Genomic DNA, 20,655 nt, shown 5'->3' with positions numbered 1-20,655 from the left:
GCTTTCTGAACAGTGACTTTAGCCGACCATCACTTCATGTCTTGCGTACCTAATGAGGGAGAGATGACGTCGGATGCAACCTAGCAATTGCCATGTTCTTACCTGAATAAAGAACCAGGCAGAACACACCTGGAATCCATGCAAAATGTATGTTTTCACACACAGAGGGCAATGAAATGAACACACATCACACAGTATTCAGTGCCTGAAGTGTTTATTTAAAAAACTAAGACTTTCTCCAAACAGGAAAGCTCTGAATTTCCTCACACAATCAGGGCCCTCACCATGCCAGACCTTGCACTGAAAGTTAAACAGCTGAAATTCTGCCATGTGCAGGACAGCGCAGTGACCTCCCCATGGAGACAGGGGCAGTTTATCTGGGTGAGGGGAATTTTATTTGAATATAAACTGATAATAGTATTGAGTGACGTAACATAAACTTTGCTCAGTCTTCATAAAACATACGGATTTATTAGTGTCTCTGCGATCACCCAGAAAAGCACAAGCACATTTGTCCTCGTTTCCTTAGGAAGACAGACAACAGTGTGGCCATAGTAACAGTGGCCACCTCTGCCTCCACTCACTTCATCGCATCAGCGTTAAGAGACATGCCCCTATTCCGAATCCGGCCACTGCCATTAGTGCCTTCCAAACTGTGGACTCGGGATCCTCGATATAAAAGAACTTTGCAAAACCATCCTGCAACACAAACACAATTAGAAAAACACAGTTACTTACACACACACACACACACACACACACACACACACACACACACACACTTCCAGAGTTATACTTACACACAACAACATGAGGGCATAAGGCAGGATTGTGTGTGTGTTCTGAACCAGTCTCATCAATTTACTCACCCAGCCGTTGTTGATGAACCAGTGCTGCAGGTCTGTAGTGAGGTAGGAGGAGGTTTGTAAGGCAACAATGTCCACACACTCGTCTACTTGCTCCTTCACACAGTCCTGCTTCAGCCGCTCGCACACCACAGCACCTAGAGCCAGAACACTTGCGATGCGTCCCCAAGAAATCACGCCATCATCAAACACACCGCTCAATACGGAGCCAACACCGTCCAGACTATTGTTCTCGTCGAACAGCTGCCGCACCATGCCTGTAACACACACACACACAGTAGACAATAATCATCCAACCCTTGATCTAAAGCGTCAAGTTCCTGAGCTTCCACGATAAAAAAAAAAAAAAAATCTGACCACCCCCCCCCCCCCCCCCCCCCCGCCCCCCAGGAAGAGAGCCCAGCAGAGACCGTTCTTGAGGAAACGCAGGACAACGCGCCTACCTCCACACTCAAAAAAAGGATTCTAGCTGTCTGTAAAATGTACATAAATCTCGCAAGCACTTTCTACCCAATGTTGTCACGTTAGCAAAATGAAAGTGAAAACATCGTGTAAGATTTACTAGGCAGTTATTCCAAAGACTATGTAATGTTGAACGAACTCAAAGCAGTCAAGCAATTACTCCCACTACCCAGAATGCCACGCTCCAGCCTTTCGACTTGACCAGAGGAAGAACAGTTCGCTTGTCAGCAAGGTAACGGCGGGTAAGGAAATCTCTTCCAATAAATCCTTAATCTTCCTCTTATGAAACAAATCAAAACTCTGAGTAAATTTGTAACATGTTAATATCATACTCTTATTTAGCAGCAGCACACGATATGTTCGATGTTTGATGTTATTAATTACCCTACAATGTAGGCTAATTAATAATAAATCCACAGAGGAATTGGCAAACCACGGTTTTCACCTCAGTGACCATTTTCCTATGAATTCAAAGTGAATTGGTGGCATGTCTTCCAGTATTTATATTCGTGTCCTTGGCCAAGCGTAATGAATCGTCATTTGAAAAAAGCTCATTGCTCCCTTGTTACAGGGGTTAGCACGTGCTCTGATGTGCGGGAGTTTCGCTGGCCTGTACGCGCTGTTTTGTGGACAGGGAATGCTATGGGGGCCTTCAGGGAAGTCAGTGGACGGGAGCAGTCCTTTTTCCATCCAATTCTGAAGCGACTTAAGCCCCATGTCGACTTAATTTAAAGCGACACAAGACGCACCAAAACCGTTTTCCATCACGTGTGTCGCATTAACTTTTTAATGCGCATCATTTTAAAGCGACTTCATTTTGGATGGAAAAAGGACTTCTGCGCTTTGAAAGGAAATGTGAATTGAGCCGTCAGCTTCAGCGAGAGCGGTGTTAACTCTACAGCCAGACCATGAAATCTAAGCGGTTTCTTAACGACGAAGTAGCGTGCAGTCTATTCACCTGGCTTATAAATGGGTGTACTTTCTTGAAAGTTGCACACCTTTTACACGTAGGGTCACCTAACCAAGTAAACCATTGAGTGGCCTTTTAAACAATGTTTTAAAAAGGGGGCATTTTGAAATATCATATTGAACCTAAATGTAACTGTAGAACTATGCAACATGTGATAATCTCACCAATTACAGATATTGTGTTTATTGCAGAAGTGTACAACGTCTTGCAGTAGCCTACTGTTAATGCTGGCAAAAAGTGCAATCTGAGTTCTGGAGTATTTCAGGGTATGTTTTACTATGCTTCCATTTTAGGTGTGATGAATGCAACATACCTAGATTGTGTGCGATTACAGCACAGTCATAAGCATCTTGCATTCACACAGATCTTTCAAGATATAGAATGCTTTGCATATCCATTTGTGTGTTAATCACCAAGACTATTTCCAAAAGGTGTATTCAGTTGGGAATTGTATCCTTGTTGTGATATTCAAACAGAGACGACGATTTCCTCACAGGCAGTGGCTTTTGGGTTACCTGACAGCATCAGTGAGCTCAGATGAAATCTCTCCTGGAAGATTTCAAGGTATGAACTGTTTTACTGGGCTGCATCTTCCATCTTCCAATATATTAAACCTTTGCATGTAATGAATGTAAAATATGAATAACCACAAGATTTGAGCTGCTGAAATATTCAGAGACAGTCACTGGCAACAACCCTGTTGCATATCCATTTGAGTAGACCAAGACAACTTCTGGAAGTTACATGTCATATTCACTTGCCATTTGTGTCCTTGTGATCTTCAGACAGAGACTGATCTACCTGGCTGGCAGTGGCTTGTGTGGTACCCTTCAGCATCAGTGAGCTCAGGTGAAATCTCTCTCCTGTGATGAATGTTATATGTGTGGCCACTAGGTTTTAACTGTTAAAACATTTGGGTATAGTCACAAGCGACACTCCTTTTGCACACACAGACTGCCCATATCCTTTCAAGATATGGAATGCTTTACATTTCCATTTGAGTAGACTTCATGACTAAGACGACTTCTAGAAGTTACGCTTAATATTCACTTGTCATTTGTGTCCTTGTTATATTCAAGCAGAGACTAATCTACGTTCCTTGCAGTGGCTTGTGTGGAAACCTTCAGTATCAGTGAGCTCAGGTGAAATCTCTCTCCTGCCTCTTTTTTTTTAAACTCTGCTTTGTTTGACGTCACTCTGAAGTGTAAAGACTGTGACATTGTAAGATATTTTCTTCTGTAATGCGTTTTGTGTTTTGTGTCTTTGTTGTGTTATTCAAACAGGGGGATCTTCCTGACTGTCAGTGCCTGTGTGTTGCCTAACAAAATCAGTGACCTCGGATGGAATGTGTGGAAGTGTCGTGGACTATTTCAGTGGGTACAAAGTATTTTTAGTGGGCTGCAAAACGCAGCAATGATGTGGTCATTAGTATGTGGAAATGTAAGGAATGCAATATATCTGTAGCCACTAGATTTGAGTTGCTGAAGCATATAAGATTAGAGCACAATCACAGGCAACGTTACGCTTGTATACAAACAGACTGCCCATGTTCTTTTAAAACATGGAACGCTTTACACATACATTTAAGTAGATTTCATCACAAAGACAACTTTCAAGAGTCTAGTGAACTGTCAACATTCAGTTGTCATTTGTGTGCTTGTTGTGATCTACATACAGAGAGGGATTATTTTGTACACATTGGGACTCATCTGAGGAGTAATGAGACTGTTACTTGCATGTTTTCAGATTGCAGTTTTCAAACCAATATATATGCAACATTTCACTCTCACAAGAACCGCAAACACAACCCACACACATTAAAAGATTTCATGCCTGGCATAGTTAGAACCACTCAATCTTCACGAGAGACATGTGATGTAACTGAAAACGATTTGCAGAATGATGATGATTTTGATGGAAACTCTGAATTTTCTGGTAGCTGTCTGAGTGGACCTAAGAACTTGACTGAAGTAATTCAACAGAAGTTTGCTGGATCATTGCTGAAGTTGGAGCATTTTGCACATGTGGCAGGCACAAAACTTGATGAGTTCTTAGAGGAGCTACATTACTTGCATTCATGTACATTACCACTTTCAGCTGAGGTTCTTGAAGAGCTGTTTCAGAAACATGGCGTTGCAACTGATAAATCTGTCGTACTTGATATAGCTGGTGCTCTGAATGCATCAAACCCTATATTCAAAGCTTTAGACAAAGGCTCCCCCCTAAGCACTTGTTATCTCCGCAACCAGTATTACAAAGACACTTTCAAACTCGTCAAACCCATTGAGTACATTCTTGATTCCTCAAAGAAAAGCAGTTTTCAGTATGTGCCTTTACTTAAGTCTTTACGTCAGCTCTTTGAGAAGAAAAACATTGTGGATAAAGCAGTTGAGAATCATGAAGGACAGAATAGAAACAGGGTGTCTGGTGAACAACATACCTATAGGTCTTCTCAAGATGGTTCATACTTCAAAGAAAATGCTTTCCTATCTGGGAATGAATTGAGAATTTTGGTGAATTTGTATGCTGATGATTTTGAGGTCGGTAATCCTCTGGGCACGTCACGCAGGAAACATAAGCTTTGTGGTATTTATTGGACACTGAGTAATATGCCTCCGGGCTCACATTCATCTCTGTCTTCGATATACTTGGCAATCCTGTGCAAAAGTGATGATTTGAAGGTACATGGTCTTGATAGGATCCTGCATCCTCTCCTACAAGATGTGAAAACGTTGGAGCAGGATGGCATTTTCATTCCATTGCTTGGCAGATGTTTGAAAGGAACTATTCAGGTTGTTGTGGCAGATAACCTAGGTGCTCACACCTTTGCTGGTTTTAATGAGAGTTTTTCTGGTGGGTACATATGTCGGTTTTGCACAGCTACAAAAACAGACATTCAAACCAATTCTGTTAAGTCAGCCTCGCTCACTCTCAGGACAAAGGAACTCCATGAATCTCATGTGCAGACAGCTGAATCGACTGGTACAAGCTGTTTTGGGGTGAAAAGCCATTGCAGTATCAGTAAATCACTTGACCACTTCGATGTTCTTACAGGATATCCTCCAGATGTAATGCATGACATTTTTGAGGGCATAGTGCCAGTAGAACTTGCACGTTGTTTAGCATTGCTGATATCCAAGAAATATTTTGATCTTGACACTCTTAATAAACTCGTTCTACAGTTCCCCTTCAAGTGGGGAGACAAGACTAACAGGCCTCATGAGATCCCACACACATTCTCAACAAGAAAAACAATAGGTGGGAACTGCCATGAAAATTGGGCGCTGCTGAGACATCTCCCTTTCATAATTGGACATTTAGTCCCTGATGAGGAAATTGAGTGGCAATTATTGATGGATCTAAAAGATATTGTGGAGCTGGTGGTTGCCCCAACACACACAGATGAGTCGATTGCCTACCTTGAGTTCAAAATTTCAGATCACAGACATAAATATCAATACCTTTTCCCTGATGTACCACTGCTACCAAAGCATCACTTTTTGGAGCACTACCCACAGCTGATCAGGGCATTTGGTCCTCTTGTGGGTCACTGGACCCTCCGATTTGAAGCTAAACATAGCTTTTTCAAGCAGGTTATTCGACACACTAACTGCTTCAAAAATGTCCCTCTGTCCTTAGCCACTAAGCATCAGCTAATGATGTCCTATCACTTGAATTCCTCCAATTATGAAAAGGATGGTCTTGAAATTACAAAGGCATCAAAAGTTCCAGTGAACGTTTTAAAATGGGAAATGGCTCAGGTTGTTGAACAGAAATTCCCCAGTGCTTCTGATATTGATCTCACCAAATGTGTGTCATACAAAGGTGTAACATACAGGAATGGCATGATTTTGGTGCATGGGTCAATGAGTGGTCTCCCTGACTTTGGAGAGATTATTCATATTTGTGTTGTACAAAAGACACTGTGTTTCATGGTGAAAAGACTCTCTGGCTGGTACAGGGAACACTTCCGAGCATTTGAATTGAGTCCATGTCCATCCAAAGAAACCATTTTGGTGGGAATGGAGGAATTGGCAGATGTTTACCCTTTGGCAGATTATTTTGTTGGACCAGTTAGAATGGTGACCCTTAAACGATATATAATTTTGTAAGCAGCGAAATTTGTTAATGTTTAAGAAAGCCAAAAACACTAAGTGCAGTCAGTTTACATCAAGGTCAGGGGATGATTTTACATTTTGTTTTTGTTTTTTTCTACTTCTGACATGTGTTGTTCTTCATTTATAGTTAAACTATGGCTGCTCCTGTGAAGCTCAGAGTTATTCTTGGAGAAAATGACTCTGCAAGATTGACGCTCCCAAATGGCATACCAGAGTCTGTGGGTGACCTAATACAGTACATCAAGAACCAATTCGAACTAGAGGGCGACATTAGACTGCAATTTATGGATCAGGAGTTCGGCAATGAGTTCAATAATTTGACTTCAACTTCTTTAATTGAGGATAAAAGCACTATCAAAGTCCTCTACCAACCATTGACCATACTTTTGGAAGCCCAGCTTGATGCCTCCCCGCCTTCACCACATGCTAGCTGTCCACCACCACCGTTGTCATCTCCTACCCCATCAAACTCAAGTCTTTCCACGTCGCTGTCCATTGCCTCATGTGACACTGACATACTATCTTCTTCCGAGTCCAGCTCCTCAAGGTCCTCTGCATGGCCTTTCATCTTTAAGGTGCCGCACTTCTCTTATGATGCAGAAATACAGCTTGATAGAGCGAATGCGGCGTTCAAAGATAGTGGCACTTTGTTAGACCCTGGCACCAAACTGAAATCTTCCATTCTTAATGGTTTAATTGAGGAAATTGTGAAGTACAAAGTTTATCTTACTGATGCAGAGTTCAGTCAAGTTGCGGAAGCACTGGTCACCACACATCCTTGTCTCAAAGAGCCAGGGTCAAAGACTGGGTATGCAGGATGGAAGACGAGCTTAAAGTATAAGCTGGGAAATTACAGAACCACGCTACGTCAGCTGGGACACCCAGAAGTTGCTGTGAATGCCCAGACCAACAAACGTGTTCAATGCAGTCCTGCCTCTGGAGTTAAAAAGCCTCGTAAAGCGGAGGTAAACTTCTGCCCGGCTCTTCCTCCCGGGGAGACGATGGACTCACAGGAAGCCAAAAGAGTGGCACTTCTGTCTGAATTTGATAAGACAAACAATGAAATTCACGTGACTCAGTTGATGGATCAGACCTTCTCCCTGAGGCGACAAGAAGTCATCCAGGAACCACTCATTGCTGAGTTCAAGACCAGATGGCCGGCACTCTTCTCTGTTCGTGAGGTAAGTGTTAATAATGAAATAAATTATAATATTTTTTATACGTTATGTTTTAAAATAAAAAACTGCAATAAAAGGAAGGAAAAGGCATAAAAGAATGGCTCTGAACAGGGGAAGAGCGCAAATGTTTGCGAGGATTTTGCCACCTGCCTCCCATTTCATTGTAGATGGTTGCTATTACTTAAGGGGGTTTAAGAGATTATTATTCTTTTTATTTGGAGTTTCTTATGGATATTGGTGTCTGTGTCCTGAAAAAAGACAAGTAAGCTACATATATTTTGTGTTTTGTGTTGTATGTTTTATAGGTGTGTGCAGAGTTCAGAAGAATAACAACAGTCAATTTGCAGTCGAAGTTCTTCTCCAACCTGGATGCATATTCTCAAAATCTGATGAAGGCGTTCAGCAGGAAAGGGGGAACTGTTGGTCGAAGCCTCAAGAGCATAATGAAACCCATGACCCAGGTATAATGCACAACAAATGTTTATTTGATCTTGTTTTTTTCTGCCAAGAAAGTGTGTATTGTTTCATGGATGTTTCCTTGATTTCTATATCATTACAAGACACAAGATGTTTTGTTGTACTCATGAATTTCATTTAAATTTTTGTACTGAAAATAGTCCCCCAAAAAGGGGGAAAACAAAAGTTAAGTAGAGAAAGTCAATGCAGATTTAAAAAAAAGTGGGTGTGTGGAAGAATTCTGTGATGTGTCTATGGTGTTTGATGGCCGTTAAGCATCTTAATAACTTGTGAAAACTGTCCCTTAGTTTGCCAGTATGGGTTCGCATATTCCAGTCAAGTCAACTTTATTGTAAGTTTCGTCATATGCACAGGTCATACAAGGAAATCAAAATTGTTTCTCTCTATCCCATTTAAACACAGACATACACAGGACTGACATCATAACAATACGGACATTTTAAGTGCAAGACAAGACCAATAACAATGTAACAAGCAATAATAAAGTAATGAATTAATAAATGACAATTGAAACATTTAGAGAAATAATTTACGGTTAAGACAATAGGACAGTCTAGAGCAGTCCAGTTGGTCAGGTTATCATAGTAGCAGCATTCAGAAGCTGCATATAGTGTGTTGTATATTGCAAGGTCCAATCAGTTCTTGTGAGGTAGTGCAGGTAAGGTGCAAAGTCACACAGTGGAGGAGGGGTTCCTGAGTCAGATACTTTCTGTGTGTGGGGAGGGCTTTTTGAGTGAAAGTCTGTGGTGGTGAGAGTGGAGCTGTCAGTGATGGGAGAGAGGGGAGGGAGCTCAGCATCCTGACGGCCTGCTGGATGAAGCTGATTGTGAGTGGTGGTTCTGTGCCAAAGGGTAGGAGGCTGAACAGGTTGTGTTCTGGGTGAGTGTCATCTGTCACGATTGAGAGCTTTGCTGGGGAATTGGGTGGTGTGTATGTCTTGCACTGATTCGTGTTTTGGCAGGAGACCTGTGTGCAATTTTAAGTGAAAATCGATGTTCATGTGTGTTTATTATGTCTATAGGACAATAACATTAATGTCAGACGCGAATGCATCCTGAAGGGACTTTGCACCTACTTCAATGAAGACCCTGGAAAGCTGCTGAAGGAATACATGGTATGTGTTGGGGGCAGGGGGTGGGGGTGTAGATAGTCGCGAGTAGATAAATGGTTATCATGCCTACCAAACTGTAGCAAGCATACCCAAAGGTCTGCTGCAGAACATTTTGCTATGTTGCAGCCAAACAAATCGATCACTCAGGAAACCATAGCTAAACATATGCCTTGAATATGCCTTTAGTCTGTGGAGACATTTGACCACAACTACCACCACTGCAATTGACCTTTGGCTAAGGCCGGCCCTAGAATGTTGATTGACCAATCAGAATGCAGCAAGGGGATCACTGTTGGCCCCTTGCTGCATTGTCATTGATCAATCAACATTCTATGGCAGGCCTTAGCCAAAAGGTCAATTTATACCTTGAAATGTGACACTTCGTCATGTGACGACAGATGTAGTTGTCATATCTTCCTCCAACAATGCAAAGATATAACTCCAGATTCCTTAACATCATGCCAGAACTGAGAGAAATTTTTAGCTTAAGGGTGAAACAACCCAGCTCCATAAGACAAGTTTACTGTCTTTTAACTGAAGTCTTCGATTCAAATAGTCAAACATGTCTGAAGAATCTTATTCATCTGGGTCATATTAGTCAGTGTCATGCCAGCAGTCACATTGCTTTCACTGACGACAAGTTTATACTTTTTTTTTTTCATACATCAGGCAAAAAGTGCATTGTACATATCAAAGTATTCAAAAGATAGAATAGTTCATGATCGAGATGTGTAAAGTTTAAATAATTGATGTGAGCTTGTCTAAAATTTTCACCTGGTGTATTTGGTATTGTGGTAGCATATTTGAAATGGATGGTGGAGAAGGTAAAATGTATGTCATGTTAGATATTTATGTGTATATACATGTATATCTGTCAAATTACTTTTCAGGCACAAGATGCTGACACCGAATCTGCTTTGGCAGAAGCCATCCATGCCATCTACGTGATCCGCCATGAAGGTGCAGAAGCTGGTGACAGTCCTGAAGACATCGGAATCATTTTTGAAAGGGTGACTATAATTGACTGCTTGCCGAACATCCCACTTGCAGTGGCTGTATTTCTCGCCTTTGTTTACGCACTTAACTTGTGTTATCCTCCTGAACACAAGAACACATTTGAAGCCTTGCAGAAAATTATCCTAGAATTGGATGGGAACAAGATGGGAAGAAAAGTGCAGGCTCTGAAAACGATTCTTTCCCGTTGAGGCATGTCTGTAGTACCTCAAATTGGTTCATTGTTTACGGTGGTGCTCTTTCCTTGACTAAGTTTAAAGGTACGAAATGAGTCGTGGTTCAAAGTTTTTTGCCTTAAAGAAACGCATACATGTGTTTGGCCATTCCGGTAAGGTTTTACCAAAAGTTGTGTGAGTAATAATGCAGATGTATCAGTAGTCAATTGTTGTTTTATTTTCTACCCATCACTGCAAGTTAGTGTACGGAGCAGATCATTGAGAGCCTCCAAAATCCACTCCACCACTCTTAGATTTCCGGTGCTAAACACTGGCCATTTCTCAAAGTGAAGTGTAGTGCACTTGCTAGCATTCCAGTAGTACGGCGGATCAGTGACTTCATTGTGCGCTTTTGAGTAAAAGCATGAAAAGTACACATGGCAGCCAAAATTTAGCATTTTTTGTGACTCCTCCACATCTAATATTAATCAGCTTTTCAAGATTGATATGTGTACCAATTTTCATGCTATTACTCAAAAGTGCCCAATGAAGTCACTCATCCGCCGTACAACCAAGGATACTAGCAAGTGCCAGACACTTCACTTTGAGAAACGGCCGCTGTCTGCATGCATGTTGTGGGTGTGCGGGTGTGTGCGCGCGCGCGTTGTGGTGTGTGTGTGAGAGAGAGAGAGAACACTATTTTTTCCAGTGAAAAATAGTACACACAGTTAATAACTGAGCCATACACATGCCTTTAAATATTTCTACTATTAGAGTCAAAGGCTTGGATTGTTTGTTTTGGCCTTTGGAGACACTTGCCCTGTAAACTTGTTACTAGAAGATCTGAGTAATGATGTAGCAATGTGCACTCTCATTCAAACCATACACAGCTCTTGTACACACTAACAGTGTTTTTTTTTTTTTTCTGCCTTAAAACACACATTTAAATGTTGTATTTTAGAAAGGCCTGATGAATGTTACTAAAACCTATCTAGGTGATGTAGAAATGTGCTTGCTCCCTCATACAGGAGGTGGTGTTTGGGCATTCCAGTAATGTTTTATCAAAATCTGTTTGGGTAATAATGCAGAAATGTGTTTTACATGATGTTCATTGTAGTTCATTGTTACTTTCTCCCCATCACTGCAAGCACTGAGCAGATCATTGAGAGGCTCCAACCACTCCACCACTATTAGTTTTCCAGTGCTAAACACTGTCTGCAGGCATGCTGTGTCTGTAAGTGTGTGTTTGTGAGAGAAGAGAAATGTACACACAGACGAGTCATATCCATGCATGCGTCTTTTACAAACATGCATATTTTGTCTTCAAATATTTATAATTTTCATTGTTGTTTGTTTGTTTAGCTGTTTTTTTTTTCCCGGAAGAGACAGTTGCCATATCTGTGTGTCGCTTGCATGTCTCCCCAATCACATACATGAACTCTAGTGTACACCAAATGTTTAAGTTTTTATTATTTTATTTATTGCCCTCAAGACACAATTTTAAATGCTGTGCTTTTCTGAATGGCCTGGGGAATGTTCAGAATAAAAGTTCATCTTGAACATCTTGGTTTTGTGGCGTTTTTTTTTTTTTTAACCTAGATTTATAGCCTTTTCAATGCAAGCTTAACTGTAATGCTTTGAAAGTAATTGATTAAAACATGGAAAGTATTTCCACATTAATCAATAGCACATTTCCAACATTATGAGCTCTTGTTGGATCAACTTGAGACCATTGGGATAATCAACCCAGAATCAAACCTGTTGGCTGAACATTATGAGATCCTGTTGGATCAACTTGATTGAATCAGGTTTAGATAACCTGACTCAGTAATGTTGGATCAACCCAAATAAGTAAGGTTACATGAACTGAAGGTAATCCTTTTAAACCAACAAAGTTGCCTAACTTAAAAATAAGAAAGGCGATCATGTGGAAATACTTTCCATGACTTTCTTAAGTAAATCCAACACATTTTTTTTTGAGTGCACACCACAGAGAGTACACTCTCCTACTGTGCACTACTGCAAACTACACCAAGTGGTGCCAGTGGCTCAGTGAGACAATGGGACAGAGCTCTCTAACCTACGCTCCATCTACACCAGTCGACTACAGAGGAACGTTGCACCATCACCAGAGACCTGAGCCATCCAGGTCACCACCTATCTGTCCCTCTACCACATGGAAAACACCACAGGACTATTAACACACGGACTATCAGGCTACGGAACATCTTCAACCCGACAGCTGGACCCGTCCTCTCCCACACCCAGTCCCCCGAATGGCTGCACCACACACAACTACTGAACTGTACTTACTACAATAAAGCTGCCTTTTCTTGCAGTCCATCTGCCTGTAGGAGTCAGTGTCTCTCTGTCCTGAGGAAAATAAAACAATATCTTTCCCTGAAATTCCCAGCATGGGGACAAATTACCCAGAATTCCCCTTACTTTGTGTGTGCATCCAGGTTTCCTCATTTCCCTGTCATCTCCCCATGTGTGTGTTCATTCACGGTTTTCTCTCTGTTCCTTGGGCACTAGGACACTCCCCTTAAAGGACCAGACTCGGTCTCCTCCTGTCTGTGTGTAATCTACTTTGCACTTCTGTCTGTCTGTGCAGTGATGTGTTCAGTTACTGCATGCTTTTTGCCCCCATTCATGTGCTTTATTTTCACCTTCACTAATGTGATCATTTACACACACCTTAATCTTACTGAATTATCTGCCACTGCCTGTGTGTGTGTTCATTCACGGTTTTCTCTCTGTACCTTGGGCACTAGGACACTCCCCTTAAAGGACCGGACTCGGTCTCCTCCTGTCTGTGTGTAATCTACTTTGCACTTCTGTCTGTCTGTGCAGTGATGTGTTCAGTTACTGCATGCTTTTTGCCCCCGTTCATGTGCTTTATTTTCACCTTCACTAATGTGATCATTTACACACACCTTAATCTTACTGAATTATCTGCCACTGCCCGTGTGTGTGAGAAAGTGCGCTGGTGTTTGATAAGCATGTTTAAAAATAAGCAGAGTTCCAGGAACCCAGTTTCCATGATAGATAGATAGATAGATAGATAGATAGATAGAACTTTATTGATCCCTTTGGGAGGGTTCCCTCAGGGAAATTAAAATTCCAGCAGCATCATTAAAGAATAAACAGAACAGAAAATAGAGAAAACTTCTAGATAAATTAAAGTATTAATCAGACAGCAGTTCCATTTTAAAAAAGGGCTCCAGTTACACACCTCCTACAACACTTTACTCAACTTGTGCATGCACACACCCGACAGCACACAGTTAAAGATCCTGTGTGCTACAACATTCAGTATTAAATGCTGTGTCCTGTAAAGCACAGAATATCCATAATGCACTTTAACATTTATGGGAAACAATGTGGGGAAATTCTTTGAAGTCCAGACTGTCCCTGTGGCACATAATGCCCGCCTCCTGCAACAGGATTGGCCAGTAATATCCTCCTGCTGCGTCATGATTGGGTAATTGTATGGCAAGATGAACTTCAATCGACACAAAAAGCACTCTAACGATATAAAAATAAACTTATGGAACCTAAACAGCGTAAATTAAATTATGAAGTCACTATTAAATAAAGGTTATTTTATGAGCCGAGTGAATGTCTCACTGAGTTAAAGTGCTCGTTCCCCTGTAATAGAGAATCCTGCACTGCAGTGTTTGGGCTTCTGTAAACTAACTGACAGACGCTGAAGAAACTCTGAGTAGCGAGCTGAATGTTTAGATTTAAACCCTGATGGGATTCAGTTCAAATCAAAACAAATAAAGTGTTTTGAATTGAATCACATCAGGGTTTAAATCTAAACAGAGCAGCAGAACGGTTTCACAGAGCATTCTGAGAACCAAATGATTCGGAATCAGATCCTTCAGTCTAAAAACTGATAAATTACTGTTACTGGGATCTGCAAAAGGTAAAATTACGATCAAACTTTGCTCAACTCAATGATGAAGCTAAAGTCCCTGAAAATGGGGCTAACGCACCCAAAGCCAATCGCCAGTAACTCTTAGACAGAGATGGCCATGAGCCCCTGTTAGTGGGTAAAGCTCACCGGTGTATGCGATGCGGTGGCGGTAAATGGTTTTCCCCACCACTCTCTGCAGACTCGGCAGTGCTGAGTGCGCTTTATTCCGCCTGTGTTCCACCGGAAGGCCCGTGTGAGAGCGGAACAACTGCCTCAGCAGCTCGTAGGTCTCCGTCTCCAGCTCCGGGTTCAGGAGCTCCTCACAGCCGCTCTCCTCAAGCTCTGACTGGCTTTCCACAGGCGCTTTCCCTGCATTAATCCCGGCTCCAGCAGCCCGTCTGTCGGCCTCCTCCGTGTGAGAAAGTGTCATATATATATATATATATATATATATATATATACATACATACACACACACACACACAGATGCTGCTGCTTTCTTCTTTTTTTTTTGCTGTGGCTCAGTGTAGTGTAGAATGAAACAGCAAGTATATTACCTGAGAAATAAAAAATATATATATATATATTTTTTTTTTTTCTCAGGTAATATACTTGCTGTTTCGTTCTGCACTACACTGAGCCACAGCAACGAAATCTCGTTCTAATGTGTATTGTTTGATGCAAATCTGAATGAAAATAAAGTCTATTTAAAATGAAGCAGAGAACAGGAAACTGCAGACACGAGTAACATCAGTAATACTTAACCGTTTCTATATGAAAGCTGTGTGAGAGAGAAACGCTTCAGATGGTGGTAATAGAAATATAAGAATGGAATGAATTCTTATCTATAAAATTCTTCCATCAGTGCTGTGAATATAAAACGGCGGGAAGGGAGACAAAGCGAGGCGGAGGGGAAGGAAGTGGGCGGAGCGGTAGGAGGCGCCCCGTATGAGGAGGTTTGGAACTCTGGCCAATAAAATATGTTCCTGCCTCGTGTCTAATTACACTGCGGACCTGTAAATAGAGCGGCCGCGAGGCGAGCCTTGTTCATTCTCTTACAGTTTATCCGAGGAGCAGCGCCATGCCCGAGCCACCTAAAAGCGCGCCCAAGAAGGGCTCCAAGAAAACCGTGACCAAGGCGGCTGGTAAAGGAGGCAAGAAGCGCAGAAAGTCCAGGAAGGAGAGCTACGCTATCTACGTGTACAAGGTCCTGAAGCAGGTTCATCCCGACACCGGCATCTCGTCTAAGGCTATGGGCATCATGAACTCCTTCGTCAATGACATTTTCGAGCGTATCGCCGGTGAGTCCTCTCGTTTGGCTCACTACAACAAGCGCTCCACCATCACCTCCAGAGAGATCCAGACCGCTGTGCGCCTTTTACTGCCTGGCGAGCTGGCCAAGCACGCCGTGTCCGAGGGCACAAAGGCCGTCACCAAGTACACCAGCTCCAAGTAAAGCGCGCTGCTGCTGCGGCCGCCTTCAGCAACCCAACGGCTCTTTTAAGAGCCACCCACTTTCTCATAGAAGAGCAAATTCATGTCTCTCTCTTCGTGTTGTTCCCTTGTTTTATAATAAATGAGGAATTGAATAAAAATTTCAAACACATTTCTGCAAGACAAAATAAAATGCTTACAGTACCTGGTATTCCTAGGCAGTCTCCCACTCAAGTACTAACCAGGCCCAACCCTGTTTAGCTTCTGAGATCAGACGGGATCAGGCGTTGTCAGAGTGGTTTGGCTGTAAGCGACAGTTAGTTGGAAATGTGCGGTTTTCTTACCTTGCGAAATGTGTGCCTTGCCTTGCCTTGCCTTGCCTTGCGACCAGAAGGAAAATTCACAGAAGGAAAATTCAAACACATTTCTGCAAGAAGACAAAATAAAATGCTCACAGTATCTGGTATTCCTAGGCAGTCTCCCACTCAAGTACTAACCAGGTCCAACCCTGTTTAGCTTCTGAGATCAGACGGGATCAGGCGTTGTCAGAGTGGTTTGGCCGTAAGCGACAGTTAGTTGGAAATGTGCGGTTTTCTTACCTTGCGAAATGTGTGCCTTGCCTTGCCTTGCCTTGCGACCAGAAGGAAAATTCACAGAAGGAAAATTCAAACACATTTCTGCAAGAAGACAAAATAAAATGCTTACAGTACCTGGTATTCCTAGGCAGTCTCCCACTCAAGTACTAACCAGGCCCAACCCTGTTTAGCTTCTGAGATCAGACGGGATCAGGCGTTGTCAGAGTGGTTTGGCCGTAAGCGACAGTTAGTTGGAAATGTGCGGTTTTCTTACCTTGCGAAATGTGTACCTTGCCTTGCCTTGCCTTGCGACCAGAAGGAAAATTCACAGAAGGAAAACTCAAACACATTTCTGCAAGAAGACAAAATAAAATGCTTACAGTACCTGGTATTCCGAGGCAGTCTCCCACTCAAGTACTAACCAGGCCCAACCCTGTTTAGCTTCTGAGATCAGACGGGATCAGGCGTTGTCAGAGTGGTTTGGCCGTAAGCGACAGTTAGTTGGAAATGTGCGGTTTTCTTACCTTGCGAAATGTTTGCCTTGCCTTGCCTTGCCTTGCGACCAGAAGGAAAATTCACAGAAGGAAAATTCAAACACATTTCTGCAAGAAGACAAAATAAAATGCTTACAGTACCTGGTATTCCTAGGCAGTCTCCCACTCAAGTACTAACCAGGCCCAACCCTGTTTAGCTTCTGAGATCAGACGGGATCAGGCGTTGTCAGAGTGGTTTGGCCGTAAGCGACAGTTAGTTGGAAATGTGCGGTTTTCTTACCTTGCGAAATGTGTACCTTGCCTTGCCTTGCCTTGCGACCAGAAGGAAAATTCACAGAAGGAAAATTCAAACACATTTCTGCAAGAAGACAAAATAAAATGCTTACAGTACCTGGTATTCCTAGGCAGTCTCCCACTCAAGTACTAACCAGGCCCAACCCGGTTTAGCTTCTGAGATCAGACGGGATCAGGCGTTGTCAGAGTGGTTTGGCCGTAAGCGACAATTAGCTGGAAATGTGCGGTTTTCTTACCTTGCGAAATGTGTGCCTTGCCTTGCCTTGCCTTGCGACCAGAAGGAAAATTCACAGAAGGAAAATTCAAACACATTTCTGCAAGAAGACAAAATAAAATGCTTACAGTACCTGGTATTCCTAGGCAGTCTCCCACTCAAGTACTAACCAGGCCCAACCCTGTTTAGCGTCTGAGATCAGACGGGATCAGGCGTTGTCAGAGTGGTTTGGCCGTAAGCGACAGTTAGTTGGAAATGTGCGGTTTTCTTACCTTGCGAAATGTGTACCTTGCCTTGCCTTGCCTTGCGACCAGAAGGAAAATTCACAGAAGGAAAACTCAAACACATTTCTGCAAGAAGACAAAATAAAATGCTTACAGTACCTGGTATTCCGAGGCAGTCTCCCACTCAAGTACTAACCAGGCCCAACCCTGTTTAGCTTCTGAGATCAGACAGGATCAGGCGTTGTCAGAGTGGTTTGGCCGTAAGCGACAGTTAGTTGGAAATGTGCGGTTTTCTTACCTTGCGAAATGTTTGCCTTGCCTTGCCTTGCCTTGCCTTGCGACCAGAAGGAAAATTCACAGAAGGAAAATTCAAACACATTTCTGCAAGAAGACAAAATAAAATGCTTACAGTACCTGGTATTCCTAGGCAGTCTCCCACTCAAGTACTAACCAGGCCCAACCCGGTTTAGCTTCTGAGATCAGACGGGATCAGGCGTTGTCAGAGTGGTTTGGCCGTAAGCGACAATAAGCTGGAAATGTGCGGTTTTCTTACCTTGCGAAATGTGTGCCTTGCCTTGCCTTGCCTTGCCTTGCGACCAGAAGGAAAATTCACAGAAGGAAAATTCAAACACATTTCTGCAAGAAGACAAAATAAAATGCTTACAGTACCTGGTATTCCTAGGCAGTCTCCCACTCAAGTACTAACCAGGCCCAACCCGGTTTAGCTTCTGAGATCAGACGGGATCAGGCGTTGTCAGAGTGGTTTGGCCGTAAGCGACAATTAGCTGGAAATGTGCGGTTTTCTTACCTTGCGAAATGTGTGCCTTGCCTTGCCTTGCCTTGCGACCAGAAGGAAAATTCACAGAAGGAAAATTCAAACACATTTCTGCAAGAAGACAAAATAAAATGCTTACAGTACCTGGTATTCCTAGGCAGTCTCCCACTCAAGTACTAACCAGGCCCAACCCTGTTTAGCTTCTGAGATCAGACGGGATCAGGCGTTGTCAGAGTGGTTTGGCCGTAAGCGACAATTAGCTGGAAATGTGCGGTTTTCTTACCTTGCGAAATGTGTGCCTTGCCTTGCCTTGCCTTGCCTTGCGACCAGAAGGAAAATTCACAGAAGGAAAATTCAAACACATTTCTGCAAGAATACAAAATAAAATGCTTACAGTACCTGGTATTCCTAGGCAGTCTCCCACTCAAGTACTAACCAGGCCCAACCCTGTTTAGCTTCTGAGATCAGACGGGATCAGGCGTTGTCAGAGTGGTTTGGCCGTAAGCGACAATTAGCTGGAAATGTGCGGTTTTCTTACCTTGCGAAATGTGTGCCTTGCCTTGCCTTGCGACCAGAAGGAAAATTCACAGAAGGAAAATTCAAACACATTTCTGCAAGAAGACAAAATAAAATGCTTACAGTACCTGGTATTCCTAGGCAGTCTCCCACTCAAGTACTAACCAGGCCCAACCCTGTTTAGCTTCTGAGATCAGACGGGATCAGGCGTTGTCAGAGTGGTTTGGCCGTAAGCGACAGTTAGTTGGAAATGTGCGGTTTTCTTACCTTGCGAAATGTGTACCTTGCCTTGCCTTGCCTTGCGACCAGAAGGAAAATTCACAGAAGGAAAACTCAAACACATTTCTGCAAGAAGACAAAATAAAATGCTTACAGTACCTGGTATTCCGAGGCAGTCTCCCACTCAAGTACTAACCAGGCCCAACCCTGTTTAGCTTCTGAGATCAGACGGGATCAGGCGTTGTCAGAGTGGTTTGGCCGTAAGCGACAGTTAGTTGGAAATGTGCGGTTTTCTTACCTTGCGAAATGTTTGCCTTGCCTTGCCTTGCCTTGCGACCAGAAGGAAAATTCACAGAAGGAAAATTCAAACACATTTCTGCAAGAAGACAAAATAAAATGCTTACAGTACCTGGTATTCCTAGGCAGTCTCCCACTCAAGTACTAACCAGGCCCAACCCTGTTTAGCTTCTGAGATCAGACGGGATCAGGCGTTGTCAGAGTGGTTTGGCCGTAAGCGACAGTTAGTTGGAAATGTGCGGTTTTCTTACCTTGCGAAATGTGTACCTTGCCTTGCCTTGCCTTGCGACCAGAAGGAAAATTCACAGAAGGAAAATTCAAACACATTTCTGCAAGAAGACAAAATAAAATGCTTACAGTACCTGGTATTCCTAGGCAGTCTCCCACTCAAGTACTAACCAGGCCCAACCCGGTTTAGCTTCTGAGATCAGACGGGATCAGGCGTTGTCAGAGTGGTTTGGCCGTAAGCGACAATTAGCTGGAAATGTGCGGTTTTCTTACCTTGCGAAATGTGTGCCTTGCCTTGCCTTGCCTTGCGACCAGAAGGAAAATTCACAGAAGGAAAATTCAAACACATTTCTGCAAGAAGACAAAATAAAATGCTTACAGTACCTGGTATTCCTAGGCAGTCTCCCACTCAAGTACTAACCAGGCCCAACCCTGTTTAGCTTCTGAGATCAGACGGGATCAGGCGTTGTCAGAGTGGTTTGGCCGTAAGCTACAGTTAGTTGGAAATGTGCGGTTTTCTTACCTTGCGAAATGTGTACCTTGCCTTGCCTTGCCTTGCGACCAGAAGGAAAATTCACAGAAGGAAAACTCAAACACATTTCTGCAAGAAGACAAAATAAAATGCTTACAGTACCTGGTATTCCGAGGCAGTCTCCCACTCAAGTACTAACCAGGCCCAACCCTGTTTAGCTTCTGAGATCAGACAGGATCAGGCGTTGTCAGAGTGGTTTGGCCGTAAGCGACAGTTAGTTGGAAATGTGCGGTTTTCTTACCTTGCGAAATGTTTGCCTTGCCTTGCCTTGCCTTGCCTTGCGACCAGAAGGAAAATTCACAGAAGGAAAATTCAAACACATTTCTGCAAGAAGACAAAATAAAATGCTAACAGTACCTGGTATTCCTAGGCAGTCTCCCACTCAAGTACTAACCAGGCCCAACCCGGTTTAGCTTCTGAGATCAGACGGGATCAGGCGTTGTCAGAGTGGTTTGGCCGTAAGCGACAATAAGCTGGAAATGTGCGGTTTTCTTACCTTGCGAAATGTGTGCCTTGCCTTGCCTTGCCTTGCCTTGCGACCAGAAGGAAAATTCACAGAAGGAAAATTCAAACACATTTC

The 20,655-nt window shown here is 42.9% G+C and overlaps 2 protein-coding genes, 11 non-coding genes and 8 pseudogenes across 13 annotated transcripts; 1 reads left to right on the top strand and 20 right to left on the bottom strand.

Moving 5' to 3' along the window:
• Positions 1-518: 518 nt before the first annotated feature.
• Positions 519-14,703, bottom strand: LOC132864542 (induced myeloid leukemia cell differentiation protein Mcl-1 homolog). Its single transcript, XM_060897986.1, has 3 exons — positions 14,421-14,703; positions 870-1,123; positions 519-699 (listed from the first exon to the last, which is right to left on the bottom strand). The coding sequence occupies exons 1-3, from the start codon at positions 14,701-14,703 to the stop codon at positions 586-588; spliced, it is 651 nt and encodes a 216-aa protein (XP_060753969.1). The 3' UTR covers positions 519-585.
• Positions 14,704-15,344: 641 nt separating this feature from the next.
• Positions 15,345-15,787, top strand: LOC132864577 (histone H2B-like). Its single transcript, XM_060898005.1, has one exon. The coding sequence runs from the start codon at positions 15,355-15,357 to the stop codon at positions 15,727-15,729; it is 375 nt and encodes a 124-aa protein (XP_060753988.1). The 5' UTR covers positions 15,345-15,354; the 3' UTR covers positions 15,730-15,787.
• A 113-nt stretch (positions 15,788-15,900) lies between these two features.
• Positions 15,901-16,019, bottom strand: LOC132865233 (5S ribosomal RNA). Its single transcript, XR_009650394.1, has one exon. It is a non-coding gene; the product is annotated as a 5S ribosomal RNA (ribosomal RNA).
• Positions 16,020-16,155: 136 nt separating this feature from the next.
• LOC132865028 (5S ribosomal RNA) lies at positions 16,156-16,274 on the bottom strand (annotated as a pseudogene).
• Positions 16,275-16,405: 131 nt separating this feature from the next.
• LOC132865211 (5S ribosomal RNA) lies at positions 16,406-16,524 on the bottom strand. The gene has a single exon (XR_009650374.1). It is a non-coding gene; the product is annotated as a 5S ribosomal RNA (ribosomal RNA).
• Positions 16,525-16,655: 131 nt separating this feature from the next.
• LOC132865268 (5S ribosomal RNA) lies at positions 16,656-16,774 on the bottom strand. Its single transcript, XR_009650425.1, has one exon. It is a non-coding gene; the product is annotated as a 5S ribosomal RNA (ribosomal RNA).
• Positions 16,775-16,905: 131 nt separating this feature from the next.
• LOC132865210 (5S ribosomal RNA) lies at positions 16,906-17,024 on the bottom strand. The gene has a single exon (XR_009650373.1). It is a non-coding gene; the product is annotated as a 5S ribosomal RNA (ribosomal RNA).
• Positions 17,025-17,155: 131 nt separating this feature from the next.
• LOC132865611 (5S ribosomal RNA) lies at positions 17,156-17,274 on the bottom strand (annotated as a pseudogene).
• Positions 17,275-17,405: 131 nt separating this feature from the next.
• Positions 17,406-17,524, bottom strand: LOC132865330 (5S ribosomal RNA). Its single transcript, XR_009650482.1, has one exon. It is a non-coding gene; the product is annotated as a 5S ribosomal RNA (ribosomal RNA).
• Positions 17,525-17,655: 131 nt separating this feature from the next.
• Positions 17,656-17,774, bottom strand: LOC132864915 (5S ribosomal RNA; annotated as a pseudogene).
• Positions 17,775-17,910: 136 nt separating this feature from the next.
• On the bottom strand, positions 17,911-18,029 carry LOC132865608 (5S ribosomal RNA; annotated as a pseudogene).
• Positions 18,030-18,165: 136 nt separating this feature from the next.
• LOC132865607 (5S ribosomal RNA) lies at positions 18,166-18,284 on the bottom strand (annotated as a pseudogene).
• Positions 18,285-18,415: 131 nt separating this feature from the next.
• Positions 18,416-18,534, bottom strand: LOC132865209 (5S ribosomal RNA). The gene has a single exon (XR_009650372.1). It is a non-coding gene; the product is annotated as a 5S ribosomal RNA (ribosomal RNA).
• Positions 18,535-18,670: 136 nt separating this feature from the next.
• Positions 18,671-18,789, bottom strand: LOC132865208 (5S ribosomal RNA). The gene has a single exon (XR_009650371.1). It is a non-coding gene; the product is annotated as a 5S ribosomal RNA (ribosomal RNA).
• Positions 18,790-18,915: 126 nt separating this feature from the next.
• On the bottom strand, positions 18,916-19,034 carry LOC132865207 (5S ribosomal RNA). Its single transcript, XR_009650370.1, has one exon. It is a non-coding gene; the product is annotated as a 5S ribosomal RNA (ribosomal RNA).
• A 131-nt stretch (positions 19,035-19,165) lies between these two features.
• LOC132865265 (5S ribosomal RNA) lies at positions 19,166-19,284 on the bottom strand. The gene has a single exon (XR_009650423.1). It is a non-coding gene; the product is annotated as a 5S ribosomal RNA (ribosomal RNA).
• Positions 19,285-19,415: 131 nt separating this feature from the next.
• Positions 19,416-19,534, bottom strand: LOC132865206 (5S ribosomal RNA). Its single transcript, XR_009650369.1, has one exon. It is a non-coding gene; the product is annotated as a 5S ribosomal RNA (ribosomal RNA).
• Positions 19,535-19,665: 131 nt separating this feature from the next.
• On the bottom strand, positions 19,666-19,784 carry LOC132865606 (5S ribosomal RNA; annotated as a pseudogene).
• A 131-nt stretch (positions 19,785-19,915) lies between these two features.
• LOC132865204 (5S ribosomal RNA) lies at positions 19,916-20,034 on the bottom strand. Its single transcript, XR_009650367.1, has one exon. It is a non-coding gene; the product is annotated as a 5S ribosomal RNA (ribosomal RNA).
• A 131-nt stretch (positions 20,035-20,165) lies between these two features.
• Positions 20,166-20,284, bottom strand: LOC132864913 (5S ribosomal RNA; annotated as a pseudogene).
• Positions 20,285-20,420: 136 nt separating this feature from the next.
• LOC132864996 (5S ribosomal RNA) lies at positions 20,421-20,539 on the bottom strand (annotated as a pseudogene).
• Positions 20,540-20,655: the final 116 nt, after the last annotated feature.

This window comes from Neoarius graeffei, chromosome 17 (assembly GCF_027579695.1).
Source record: "Neoarius graeffei isolate fNeoGra1 chromosome 17, fNeoGra1.pri, whole genome shotgun sequence".
NCBI classification, from domain to species: domain Eukaryota; kingdom Metazoa; phylum Chordata; class Actinopteri; order Siluriformes; family Ariidae; genus Neoarius; species Neoarius graeffei.
The sequence above is the reverse complement of the archived record's forward strand: the minus strand, read 5'-3'. Positions and strand labels throughout refer to the sequence as shown.

What these genes read in the sequence shown, in the direction of transcription:
- LOC132864542 (XM_060897986.1), bottom strand. Translation starts at nt 14,703, where the DNA reads ATGACACTTTCTCACACGGAGGAGGCCGACAGACGGGCTGCTGGAGCC. An exon ending in CCACCGCATCGCATACACCG is followed by an intron (nt 1,124 to 14,420) that starts GTGAGCTTTACC and finishes TGTGTGTTACAG; the next exon opens with GCATGGTGCGGCAGCTGTTC. An exon ending in GGTTCATCAACAACGGCTGG is followed by an intron (nt 700 to 869) that starts GTGAGTAAATTG and finishes TTTGTGTTGCAG; the next exon opens with GATGGTTTTGCAAAGTTCTT.
- LOC132864577 (XM_060898005.1), top strand. Translation starts at nt 15,355, where the DNA reads ATGCCCGAGCCACCTAAAAGCGCGCCCAAGAAGGGCTCCAAGAAAACC.